The sequence below is a fragment of the Oncorhynchus kisutch genome, linkage group LG29 (genome assembly GCF_002021735.2).
Source record: "Oncorhynchus kisutch isolate 150728-3 linkage group LG29, Okis_V2, whole genome shotgun sequence".
Taxonomy (NCBI): domain Eukaryota; kingdom Metazoa; phylum Chordata; class Actinopteri; order Salmoniformes; family Salmonidae; genus Oncorhynchus; species Oncorhynchus kisutch.
In genome coordinates, this window is record NC_034202.2 from 33,968,427 (window position 1) to 33,982,796 (window position 14,370).

At 39.0% G+C, this 14,370-nt stretch overlaps 1 protein-coding gene across 2 annotated transcripts in view; it reads left to right on the forward strand.

The window, feature by feature from the left end:
• gabrb4 (gamma-aminobutyric acid type A receptor subunit beta4) overlaps positions 1-7,080 on the forward strand; it is a 48,938-nt gene extending 41,858 nt beyond the window's left edge. For both annotated transcript variants that reach the window (XM_020466067.2, XM_031809585.1), the window contains one exon: positions 66-7,080. In XM_020466067.2, coding sequence (XP_020321656.2) covers positions 66-419 — 354 coding nt within the window. In that variant the 3' untranslated portion in view covers positions 420-7,080. The remainder of the gene's footprint in view (positions 1-65) is intronic.
• Positions 7,081-14,370: the final 7,290 nt, after the last annotated feature.

The window sequence follows — 14,370 nt, forward strand, 5'->3', positions numbered from 1 at the left end:
GGGGTAATGTCACCGTGTTCTGCTTCTCCTTGACATTCTCCCTCTCCCCTCCTCTGTCCTCCAAGGTGGATGCTTATGGGAACATCCTGCTCACCACATTGGAGATGAATAATGAGGTGATGCCGTCAGATGTGGGAAGTAGTGTCAGTGACTCCCGGAATTCAGTGATGTCATTCGACAGCTCCGGGGTCCAGTTCAGGAAGCCCATGGCTCCCCGGGATGGCTTCAGCCACCACTCACTGGACCGCAGCGCCATGCGCAGCAGGGCCAACTGTCGGCTACGACGGCGCTCCTCCAAGCTCAAGCTGAAAATCCCTAATCTGGCAGATGTCAGCACCATTGACAAATGGTCCCGGGTCCTTTTCCCCATCATGTTTGGATTTTTCAACCTAATCTACTGGTTGTACTATGTGAATTGATGTGCATCCCACTAGGAATCATGGGCCATATTTTGAGAGCACATTAAATTGGCTTTGATACAGTTGAAAATATGTATACACATGTACAAGTTGATACATATGTATATGCATATTTCTATATATTATATTTCTATATACACGTGTGTGTGTGTAAATCTGAAGGACTTTTCTCCTGTATAAAGCATTATTACAATGACTTGAATGTTTAAGAATAATTGCAAGAGAAACATTTCAAGCCTTTGAAATTTCTCCTGAAACAAACAAACAAACGAACTAACTAACAACCATCAGATCCCTTTGGGGGATTTTGGAACTAAAGACTGCATGATATTTTTGCTAAAAAGAAAGCGAAAGCTCTTGAGAGAAGAGATGTCTCAGAGTCTCATTGGCTTTTTATTGATACTCTGTAATCAGCGTCCTCTACTGCAGCTCATCAAATCAGAGGTGGATTGTGTGTTCAGGCATCGGCAGAGTCCCTTATATCCAGCTTTTACCCCCCCCCCCCCATCTCCCATGGATAACATGCAGGAATTCTCCACTTCTACTCTGTACAGCAACCTTGTTTGGATTATGTGTCGTTCCTTGGATTCTTTCGAGTGACATTGTTCTCTTTATGGGACATCAGCTCTGGTACAATGCTGGTCTACATTGGGGCCCATCAGGATGGGATGTTAGATCACTGTGTTCCTGTCCAGAGTCAGTGCAAACTTATCTTAATTTCTCTTCTCATGTTTGTTTTTAGAGCAGTTCTTTGGGGTGTTTTCATTATGGTTACAAATATGATGATTATTGTAATTTTTTTTTTTTACTTGAAAATATTGTGTTTTTGGGAGAGTGTCACTTGTTCTAGAGTTAGAGCATTATTATAAAAAGACTCACAGGTTTCAATTACTCATTTTGTTTGAGAAATAGACATATACAGTACATTTTGTCATCCAGTATCCTCAAGGACATAGTTGGAAAATATAATTGTACTCTTTCTTTAACTTCCTGTGCTTGATTCATCTGTAGATACAGTATTCATTGCCTCATATCCAGATTTGTGTTCTGTAAGGAAGGAAAGACAACTATAGTGAATTATTTAAAGTTATTCCACTATAAAGATGTGAGAAAAAATACTGTGCATTAAAAAGAGATATCGCCATTGTTTATTTGTTTGATATTGAAATCAACATTTCATCGCATTGTGTGACCTGTTGTTGAACTACTCTCACTGTAAAAAAAAAAAAGTAAAAAAAAATCGCCCTTAGAATGTTGGGTACTGATATTATAGTTCCTATGAAACATGCCTGTCTTAAATTCAAATTGACTCTATTTATTTAAGGGTTGTAGCAGGGGGGTGGGATTAGCAAAAAACTCAACCTCTCACACTCGGTACCTCTGAAAACACTGCAGACCCACCCACCCTTCAAATGTCACGGAGGATCAAACCCAGAAGATCAGAAACATCATTAGAATCTGAAGAAAGGGTTTTAAGTTTCTAGAGGCAAGACAAGATGTGTGATAAATAGCCATGAACTAAAGAGACAACCAAAAAGGCCTATAATCCCCATTCAATCTTAAAGTCACTCATTTCCATAGGCTCAGATCCACTAACCAATGATATGTCCACTGCAGGGTTGATGCCATGTTGATCCAAACTGTAACTTTACAGGAGAAAAACAATACCTTTTTTTTCATTATTTGGTTCTGTCTAGAGTGAAGAGGAGAGCAAATGCATTCATACATTAAAACAGGCATTTACAGACTATCTCCATGTTCAAACTAGTATCGCCTTGATTCAACAATGCAATGAAGTGCAGTGCATTTGATATTCATGCTAGGGAATGACAAATTCCTTTAAGATTCCTCCAAGATTTAAATGAAAAGAGCAGAAGACACATTTCCGTTGTTGGCTGTAACTATGGACATTAAAGTTGTATTGTAAATGTGGTTATGACTGAAACATCTAGAGCATTGTTGAATCAGAACCTACTGGGTTTTACATGATAGTCAAATGGCACTGGATGACCGAGGGAAGCAAAGTCACAGATCAGATACAGAGGTAGCCAAAAAAAAGAGATGGGGGGTCCTTTGGACATTCCAGAGGATAGGAGAGGAGAAAATGTTGAGAGCATCACAGTTAGTGCCTTGCACATTGCAGTGACTAATCTCCTCAGAGCTCACTGATGGGCTCCCCTAAGTTCCAAGAGCTTCTCTCTCCAACTTCTCCATCCCCTGGCCGGGCTGGCACCAGACAGGCAGGATACGGACCTCTAATTGGGAGCGCCAAGCCCCATGGAAGGCTAGCACAGGACAGGATGCACCACGGGGCCGAGAGAGAGTGAGAGATGCAGAAAATACAGAAAAAGAGAGAGCATACAGATGTAGGATCTTCATTTGAGTCTGTTTGCTACAGCAGGAAAAAAAATCCTGCAGCAATAGGAAATGTGAATTATAATGTGGATTATAATTAATGGATATTTTTGTAGGGGTTGATACATTTTTCAGAAGGGAAAATCAAGTCTGACATTTCTAAATTGAAATGACAAACTTCAGGAGACTTTTTAAACCTCAAATACACTACACACACTGCAGGAAAGTTCTCATGCAACAAAGTGATCAAATTAAGATCCTACATCTGTAGTATGGAGCAGAGACTAGATCTTGGATCTTGACACTTTTCACCTCAGTAAGTTGGATGCATAGAATTAGGAATTATAAAAAATGTAATAGGATCTATATGGTTGGATGCCACTCCAATATTCTACCTGTCACAGTGGTAGTTGTGCCACCGATGACGATTAGCCTCTGCAACACGTTTGAGAGAAAGTAACCAGAGTTTGCACTAAATCTAACCTGCAGTGCCAGGTTATACTACAGCAGAAAATGAAGCAGTACAGGGACTAAAGGTTAAAAAGGGGAGTTTCTGTTTAATCTAAAGCAGAATCAGTGGATGATACTAATCTGTAGGAGGCCGAAGTATGACGTCACTCGCCGTTACTCAGGAACCTGGCGTCAGATTTGAAGGAGCTTCTGCACCCTATTGATCTATGTCAGATTAGTCTACATAATACTTCATAAACATGACATAACTGTTGTTGTAACCATACATCTCCTTTTGGCAAACGACCCCTGTGGTGTCACATATAAGGATGTAGGTTTGATAGTGTCGTTAGGATTCCCATGAATGGTTTTAACATGGATTGTGTCATGGTTAAGATGGCATTGTATCGGCTTTAGCCTTCAGAATTCAGAATGAACCCAGTGCCATGTTGCATTTACTGTAAGATATTGTTCACTTTGTCCTTAATTTCTCATTTGGAGACATCGAAAGATCTGATCATATCGTCAGAGTAGCCTCAGATGTCCAAACAGATCTTAGACAGGAAGCATCTAGATCTGGCACCATCTTGCAGTTTTTGTTATTTTGTTATTGTCCACAGCCTGTAGATAAAATGTTGAGCTCTATTGATTTTCATCTCTCAGTGGTCAATACGAGCACTACACATTTCTCTCACCTATTGTGTGTTAAGGGCTGGATGGATGGAGCCCACTGGATATCAAACGTCATGCTATATTGGACACAAATATAGACCCAACATGCAACAATTTCTAAGATTTTACTGAGTTACATTCATATAAGTATATCAGTCAATTGAAATAAATGCATTAAGCCCTATTCTATCTACTGGAAATACAGATGTACATCTGTTAGACACAGATACCTTAAAAAAGGATCTCGTCACGGTATCTCTGTGCATTCAAATTGCCATCTGTAAAATGCAATTGTGTTCATTGTCCATAGCTTATGCCTGCCCATACTATAACCCCACCGCCACTATGGGGCACTCTGTTCACAATGTTAACATCAGCAAACCGCTCACCCAAAAAACACCATACACGTGGTCTGCATTTGTGAGGCCAGTTGGACCTACTGCCAAATTCTCTAAAACAACGTTGGAGGCGGCTTATGGTAGAGAAATTAACATTAAATTCTCTGGCAACAGCCCTGGTGGACATTCCTGCAGGCAGCATGCCAATTGCATGCTCCCTCAAAACTTGAGACATCTGTGGCATTGTGTTGTATAACAAAACTGCACATTTTAGAGTGGCCTTTTATTGTCCCCAGCACAAGGTGCACCTGTGTAATGATCATGCTGTTAAATCAGCTTCTTGATATGCTACACCTGTCAGGTTGATGGATTATCTTGGCAAAAAATAAATGCTCACTAAAAGGGATGTAAACAAATTTGTGCACAACATTTGAGGGAAATACGTTTTTTGTGCGTATGGAACATTTCTGGAATCTTTTATTTCAGTTCATGAAATGTGTTATTTCAGCTCATGAAACATGGGACAAACACTTTACATGTTATGTTTATATTTTTGTTCAGTGTAGATAAACCTCCCCACCCCCAATTGGCCAAGTAAGTCATTTTGTGAAAATGTTCAATGGCAATACAATGAATTCAATTGTTTAAAGTGCCAAACAAGTCTTACATAGCTTTGAAAAATAAGAAGAAAATACATAAAGCTATCCACCTCAACAAACAATTTAGGGGAAGATGTACTAGCTTAGCATTTGCATTTAAACGGCATAGTGAACATATCAAGTAAAGGTAGAAGATTTTGCCCTTTTGATTGGAAATAATCCAAATAATCCATTTGATCTGAATTTCACTTAAATGCATTAGATAGCTCATGCATTTCTTTTTTTTCCCACACATAACGACAGGTATTCTTTCCTGTAACATACAGTAAAACATGTTTAGATTTGACAGAAAATAACTAATGATTGGTCCGTATGGAAACCCTTGCATGCTTGCCGTAAATATCCTCATTACATTGAACTCACACCTACTGTCTGTAAACCACGTGCATGTTTTTTGAAAGCTTGGAGGAAACACATTTTCCATGTGATGATTTATTTTGCTTATGCCACATCTATTTTGTTGACACATTAATGTACAAGGAGTAGTGGAGGTAAAAAGAAACTGTTGAACTAATTCCAATGGGAATTCTCTTGCCTCTTGTGTATATGTGTAATTACATGTGCATTGTACTGTACATATGTTATCTTTGCTTAATATTTCTTAATGCATGAACAACAAAAAACAGGGACGTTCATAAAAGCAGCTAGCTTCACTGCTAATGGCATGGACAGCTTCTATCGCATTGGCATATTTCTGCAAACAAAACCTTTAAAAAAAGTACATTTTAAGAAGAGAATATAAAGGTTTTGTTTTGCATGACCTAAGTTTGGAAAGGTTTATTTTCCTATTTTTCTATTCCACACTGTTCATCAGTTCCATTCTCACAGCCAGGAAAGGAAGGACCCAGTGTTTACATGCTCTAGTTGCACTTGTTTCACAGCCAGCTTGACAAAACACTGTAAAGCAAACTATACATTCAATAAAACTGGAGAAAAACTCAAAAAATAGAATGTACATTATATAATTCATGGTCAACATGAATAATGTGTACCTATCTATCATTTTTACTTAATGTGTAGCACATACAATTTGGAATCGATACACCAAGTACAAACTCTAGTTTTATCAAGTTTAGCTTTAGCACTAACATCAATCACCCTCCAGCTACAAAGGATGTAAAGGAAGCTCACCAGTAGCATCTGAATTTAAGCCATGGGATTGCATGCTGAGTGGGTATTCCCAGCCGTTTCTCTTAAATGAGTTGCCTCTGGACTGGGGGGTTCTGGTCTGCTGCTGATTATGATGATACTTGCAGGAGGTTGTGTTGAGTCCCAATTATACATCAGTATACCTCCCTCTTTCAAGGAGATTTTACCAGGGAAAACATACTTGCAAAACAGATAGCTAGGGGAAAAATTCTGTAAAAAATTGGCTAAACAAATTTAAAGGCCAACCACCCTTATCTATTTTAAAGATTTTAATCAGTATTATTATTGTTCTTTTTTTATATATTTCTTTGTATTTGGCTGTATTTTGTTGCATTTTGGATTGTTATTATTACTGTAGTTGTGGTTTTCTCATAAAAAGGAAATGTATTTCTACTTGCAACCTGCCCTGGAAGTAAAATGCATTTCGTTTTTGTACTGCAATTGTTTTGTTCTCATTGAGCTCTTTATTTTGGTCAGTTATCTAATGAGCTGTTTTATTTCATTTGGGGTATTTTTCTAACATTTCTATAATATGAAGTCGTATTTTCTTTTTTCGTCTATGCCAATTAATGTTATAGTGTCAATCAGCTTTTTTAGGTGTTTGAGCAAAATACAAGGTGTTAAAAGTATGTGGTATAAAAATGGTTATCATTCAAACAACTGACTTTTGACTAATAAAGGCTTATACAGTAAAGAATGACAATGTCTTTTCGTTTGCCCTTTGAGGACTAATATCTATTGTTTAATTTACATTTTGATGAATTTATTTGATTGTGTTAGTCCCCAAAAGGTCAATAAAATACTCAGTTGCAAAAAAAATCGATTGAAAAATGTAATACGTTTACCGTTGCATTTTCAAGCTGTTGTGGTTTCACCTGTTGGTTGGTGTGTCTCATAAGGGCTGTTGGGATATGAACACAGACTTGAGGACAAGTAAAAGAAAAGACAAGGGAGATTTGAATTAGATTACAACCATGACACATTAATGAGAGGATACCTCCATTCATGGCCTATTTCCTGAATAAAGACACAAAGTGACTCCTACTGAGAAGTGTGATGTTTGCCCCTTATTCAACTCAAGCCATAGCACTGCTTAACCCTCATACCCAATGTTGGCCAAACATCAAACTCTGTGTGAAGAGAGGTGGAGACTTTAAGGTAGACACCTAGCACTAACTGTTGTCTCTGATCCTTAAGATCATTTTGTTCATCTTGGTTCATTTTCCAAATCAAGTTTTATTCGTCACGTGCGCTGAAGACAACAGTGAAATGCTTACTTACAAAGGCCTTAACCAACAATGCTTTAAGAAGTTAAGAAGGAAAATATAAAAAAACATGTCATATAAAATAAAAGTTACAAGTAATTAAACAGCAGCAAAGTCCTGTTCCCTGTGTTAGTGTATCTGGAGTGGTGAAGCTATTTGGAGAGATTGTTGAGGACAAAGAGCATGTGGCCAGTGTCTTGTGAAGCTAGCACATTGATACTTACATGAGACAAAGATTCTCATTCACAAACACACAGAGCCTCTAAACTTTGAAAATGGCCCCAGTAGAGGAGAAGCACTCAGAGGATTGGAGTGCATTGCTCTGTTAAGAATATGGATGCAGACCCATTGAACTAGATCGGCAAAATGTGCCCTCCATTTCCATGTTCTATTGTCAGCACTCCATATAAAAACATCAAATATTGAAAAGGTGCATTAACATGGGCCAGAAATTGATGACTGCTCCACTGAGGGAAACAACGCAGAAAAGGGTCAGAAAGCAGAGGATGCTTTAGCTTCATGGCTTACACTTTCTACTGCAGTGATGTATTTTGTTCTATTGTGTCATAACCAAAGCTAACCATAACCCTGCACGGTCTGGGGTTGAGTGGTAATATCCCATTTTTACAAGATGATATGTAAAAAACTATTGTTCTACCATTGGTGGACACACATACACAGAGCATACAAAACATTAAGAACACCAGCTCGTTCCATGACACAGACTGACCAGGTGAATCCAGGTGAAAACGTATGATCCCTTGTTGATGTCACTTGTTAAATCCACTTCAATCAATGTAGATGAATGGGAGGAGACGGGTTAAAGACAGATTTTTAAGCCTTGAGACAATTGTGACATGTATTGTGTATGTGTGTCATTCAGAGGGTGAATGGGCAAGACAAACAATGTAAGGGCCTTTGAATGGGGTTTGGTAGTAGGTGCCAGGCGCACCGGTTTGTGTCAAGAAGTGCAACGCTGCTGGGTTTTTCACGCTCAACAGTTTCTCATGTGTATAAAGAATGGTCCACCACCCAAAGGACATCCAGCCAACTTGACACTACTGTTGGTAGCATTGAAATTGACATGGGCCAGCATCCCTGTGGAATGCTTTCAACACCTTATCGAGTCTATGCCCTGACGAATGCAACTCAATATTAGGAAGGTGTTCCTAATGTTTGGTATACTCAGTGTATAGTTGTATACATGATGACAATATCATGACAATGGATTAGAAACTGTGCTCATCATTGGCCTGACACTATCATGCGATCATATGTGATGAATGGAGCTGTTTGCTTAAAATGTAAAGCTCGGGCAGACTGGCCATCTGGCATTTCGGACAAATGCCAAATGGGCTGGTCTGTGTTTAGCCCAGTGGGCCTTGTCAAACGTAATTTTCTTCCCCGCAAAATTATAATTATCTGGCTGATGATGTGGACTTTGAGGAGTGTTGAGGTGTCGAGGCTTCAGCAAAAAAATGGTCCGGTGTGTTAGAAATGCCAGGGCCGAGTTTTGTTCCCAGTCTACCCCTGATGTAAAGCACACCTGCATTGTTGTAAAGCACAAATCACAATTTGCTTGAAATAGCCACCGAGCATCATCTATTCAAATATCTCATGGAGACAGATCTTTGCTGTCCTTTGACTTATAAATAGACTTGGAAAACTGCTCCAGGGAATGACATATCTTGTTAGAGGCCAGAAATATTCAAGACTTCCAAAGGACTCATCATGCTTCTCTGGAATGTGCTATAGTAGTGGGAGAGAAAATGACGACTTCATATCTACAGTCGTATCCCCAACTCCCAATTATTGATAACACACGTTGGTAACTATGGTCTTTCAAATAACCTTCGTATCAAATTAGAGATCAAAATGTTCTCAGTAAAAACCTATTTTCTAACTTGTTACTTTATGAATACATGTCCTTGTTGCTTTTTCCTTTGGAGAATCAATGTTCTGATTTCGGCCGTGGTGTATCTTGTCTCTCAGAGGGAGAGGTCACTTCACTCAGGGATGTCCATCCATTTTGAAATGTTTTGCCTTTGGAGTTCCTGTTTTGGGGTTGAGCAGAGAGAGTGGAGAAATGAGGGGGTGTGGAGACGGAATGTGTCAAATAAAATATTAAGACATTTTATCCAATACAATGTGACCATCGCTGCACTGTTGGATCTATGTGTTTCTCTTCCCATTTCCCTAGCTCTCTCTCTCTCTCTTCCTCTCTATTTCTCTATATCTCTCTCCTTTTCTCATGCTCTCTTCCTTATTTATTCAGCATATATAAAGAGACCTCTACAAATACACTTGGAATAGCAGAGATGGGAAAAAGACAAGAAAGGCTGACTCTGTTTCTGTTTATGTTCCTCTAATTTTATCTTGCTTCAAACTAAAAAACTACAACAATCCCAGTAGAACAGTATTGCACCCTGCAGTTGACAGCAATGCAGGACGATATTTCAGTGGCATTGCATTTGGCTTTCAGTGGGGGGGGGGGGGGGGGGGGTTATTTTTAACAATCTAGTGAGAGTTTGTACATGGTTGTGTGTAGTTGTGTGCTGTCACAAATGTGAATTTGCAATGTGTCCTGTCTCTATTTTGTATAGATGGTATTTTCAGTGGCTGTGGGGACAGTGTGAAGTCATGCTAAATGTCTGGCCTGTTTTCCCCAGGCTGCTGGGAAGATGGGAGGAGGGGCAAGGAGTGAGCCATGTTGAGGACAGAGAGGCACTCTTGTCTCTGTTGTCATCGCTCGCTTCAAGCTCCCCGCACCTCCATCTCCCAAATGGCCTTCCCTCTCACTCATCATTCGGTAGCTAACACTGCTCTCTGCTGGTAGATTATCTAACTACACCGCCGCTAAATCAAATCTCTTACCAGCCGCTCTGGATGAACAACAACAGCAGCCAAAATCAAGTCTTTGTTACCTAATCAAATCTAATATGAGATGATTATAAGTAATTATGGGCAGATCTGCACACTGTGTCCTCCAGGCTACTATTCTCATCAAAGCACAGTAAGAGTCAGGCACTTCTGTTCTCTGCGTTTCAGGGAGCCAGCATAGTTTATCATATCACTAAACATTGACACTTAGTTGATTGGGATCATTTTAAGAGACCATAAAAATCAATGAGTGCAAGAGAGCAGTTTCAAATATGAACAAGGGCCACGTTGGAATTTAAGACAACGTCACGACTCCTGAAAGAGTTAAGGGCCTCTTTTTATGGCGTGATTAATGGACAGAGAGAGAGAGGAGAGGTCACAAGCAGAGTTTTAATAGATAGCTTTATTAAACTAGCCAAACAGGGCCTCTCCCAGCGTTTCTTGGGGTGTAGGACCAGCGTGCAGGAGTCTTCCTCTGGATCCACATTGGCTGGTACCACTGGTAAGGACATCTTCACAGCCAGGCTCGGCATGACCGTAGGACTGCCTCTGAAACCACTCAGACTGGTCACCAAGTCGTAAATATTACCACAATCTTTCTCCGCTTCCAGCACTGATTGGGCAAGGCCCCGGGCTCTCTTCAGGATTCGGTGACTGAAACACATAGCTAGTTTGATCTGCTATACCCTATTTGGTATGAATGCCCATGTCATTTACATTAAGCTCTGTCAGATGTGTGGCTCAACTAAGTATCTGTGAGTAGTTTTCATGTGAGGCTGTTGTCTTTGGACTGTTTCCTCTTCATTATCATACCTACCGTGGCGTCTTTTGATTGATGACCTGTCAATCACCGTATACCCAGGCACGAATGCATAGGAGAGGTTCTTGATTCCCTGGACGGGCTGGGAGGGCCCTGCAGGTAACATGGTAGTCTCTGGCTGGGAGGCCCCAGAAGTTTCTAGCTGAGAGGGGTCTGCAGTCTCTAGCTGGTAAGGCCCTGCAACCTCTGTGGGGAAATTGTGAATACCAATTCAGAGTATCCGAATTCCTTGCATTTGAGAATTTGGAATTCTCTCAGATTCCATTGGATTCCTGACCATGGTCTGAAAAGAAAAAGAAAGATGATAAGAATAGAGAAGTCAGACAACAGATGGGGCAAAATATTTTTGAAGGATGCAGCTCTGAGTTCTTTGATTTTATTGTTGACAAACAGTTATTGTAATCATAACAGGGATCCAGTCTTTGTTGGGCATTAAAAAGTTACCTCCAACAAGAACATTAAAAACCAACAGCAATAACATTGTCTTCGTTCCTCACTCTCTCCATGCCTTTGCAGGTAATCATACTGTATGGCACATTCAGTGCAAAGCACCGTGTATGCATACTCCTGAGTTTCAGTTGTCATAGACAAGAGGAGGAGCTAGCAGGGCCACACCAGTAAGACCCTTGAGATGTCAATGATTAACCTTTTTGTTTTGTTTTCGTTCAGCGTACCTACTGTGTGTGTTTAGTCATGCCGTTTGATAAGGTTTTATTCACGATGGTCAGAATCCATTTTCATACAACCCACCAGAACTGTAACATGGTAACATAGTAACATGGTAACTGTAACATAGTAACATGGTAACATGGTAACTGTAGCATGGTAACTGTAACATGGTAACATGGTAACTGTAACATAGTAACATGGTAACATGGTAACTGTAACATAGTAACATGGTAACTGTAACATAGTAACGTGTTAACTGTAACATAGTAACATGGTAACTGTAACATAGTAACATGGTAACATGGTAACTGTAACATAGTAACATGGTAACTGTAACATAGTAATGTGGTAACTGTAACACAGTAACATGGTAACTGTAACATAGTAACATGGTAACTGTAACATAGTAACATGGTAATATGGTAACTGTAACATAGTAACATGATAACATGGTAACTGTAACATAGTAACATGGTAACATAGTAAAATTGTAACTGTAACAGGGTAACATGGTAACTGTAACATAGTAAGATGGTAACATGGTAACATGGTAACTGTAACATAGTAACATGGTAACATAGTAACATGGTAACTGTAACATAGTAACTGTAACATAGTAACATGGTAACAAGGTAACTGTAATATAGTAACATGATAACATAGTAACATGGTAACTGTAACATAGTAACATAGTAACAAGGTAACTGTAATATAGTAACATGATAACATAGTAACATGGTAACTGTAACATAGTAACATGGTAACAAGGTAACTGTAATATAGTAACATGATAACATAGTAACATGGTAACTGTAACATAATAACATAGTAACATGGTAACTGTAATATAGTAACATGATAACATAGTAACATGGTAACTGTAACATAGTAACATAGTAACAAGGTAACTGTAATATAGTAACATGATAACATAGTAACATGGTAACTGTAACATAGTAACATGGTAACAAGGTAACTGTAATATAGTAACATGATAACATAGTAACATGGTAACTGTAACATAGTAACATGGTAACAAGGTAACTGTAATATAGTAACATGATAACATAGTAACATGGTAACTGTAACATAGTAACATGGTAACAAGGTAACTGTAATATAGTAACATGATAACATAGTAACATAGTAACTGTAACATAGTAACATGGTAACAAGGTAACTGTAATATAGTAACATGATAACATAGTAACATGGTAACTGTAACATAGTAACATAGTAACAAGGTAACTGTAATATAGTAACATAGTAACATAGTAACATGGTAACTGTAACATAATAACATAGTAACATGGTAACTGTAACATAGTAACATAGTAACATGGTAACTGTAACATAGTAACATAGTAACATAGTAACATGGTAACTGTAACATAGTAACATGGTAACTGTAACATAGTAACATGGTAACATGGTAACTGTAACATAGTAACATAGTAACATAGTAACATGGTAACTGTAACATAGTAACATAGTAACATGGTAACATGGTAACTGTAACATAGTAACATAGTAACATGGTAACTGTAACATAGTAACATAGTAACATGGTAACTGTAACATAGTAACATGATAACATGGTAACTGTAACATAGTAACATGGTAACTGTAACATAGTAACATGGTAACTGTAACATAGTAACATAGTAACATAGTAACATAGTAACATAGTAACATTTTAACTGTAACATGGACACACTTTGCTCTAACATTTCTGGTGCTGTTTATGATGGTCATTTTCATACATCCTGATGATGGTCATGGTATGACACCTTGACAGACGTATATGAACTCTGTGCCTAATGAGCTGATTCCCTCCCACTCCCTGTACATCCACCTCCATTCTTCACATCACCCTCTACATCCCCATTCCCCTTTTTCACTGCTGATAAACATTTTCCACATCGTTCATTTCTTATGTCACTTTATTATAATTATTCACAATTAACCCTTTTGGGGTTCCATGTAGAACCCTCTGTATGAAGGGTTCTTTATGGATCCCAAAAGGGTTCTCCTATGGGGACAGCTGAATAACCCTTTTAGGTTCTAGATAGCACCTTTTTTTCTAAGAGTGTCCCGCCGTGTCGAGCTCTTAGCATGAGCAGAGTGACGGGTGAAACTGGCATTAAGAACTCAGTGCCAACGGCGGGGAGTAAACTCCCCAGAGATAAGCAGCGTATTGTAGTGCTCTGGCTCACTCCCTCTCAGGGCAGGAGATAAAGGCCAGGTGGAGATTACATTACATTCATTCCTTTGTCAGAAGCCCTGACCCAGAATGACTTACAAGGTACATTTAGAGCATATAAGAGGGAGAGATGAGCATCAGCCCAAGTACTGAATAATTGTCAATGTCACTGTCAATAACTAGTGGGCCACTGCAATAAGGTTAACAGACTAAAAGGAGAAAACAGAACAAATACATACTGTACTGTGTAGAGTACAACTGATAGTGTAAAGTGCAAAAATATACACTTAATTGTGACCTATATTCTTTAGCACAGACATCATGGCCTCCCTGTAAATCTAGAGATTGAAGTAGGAACAAATGGCGCTAATTTGGAAATGCAAATGCACATTTTGAAAAATTTAAGTCGGAGAGTATTCCCGCCCAGTCTAGGTGATATGGCAAACAAGGCTGTGCACACACCTTGAACACCCCCATGATGTCTACAGGCA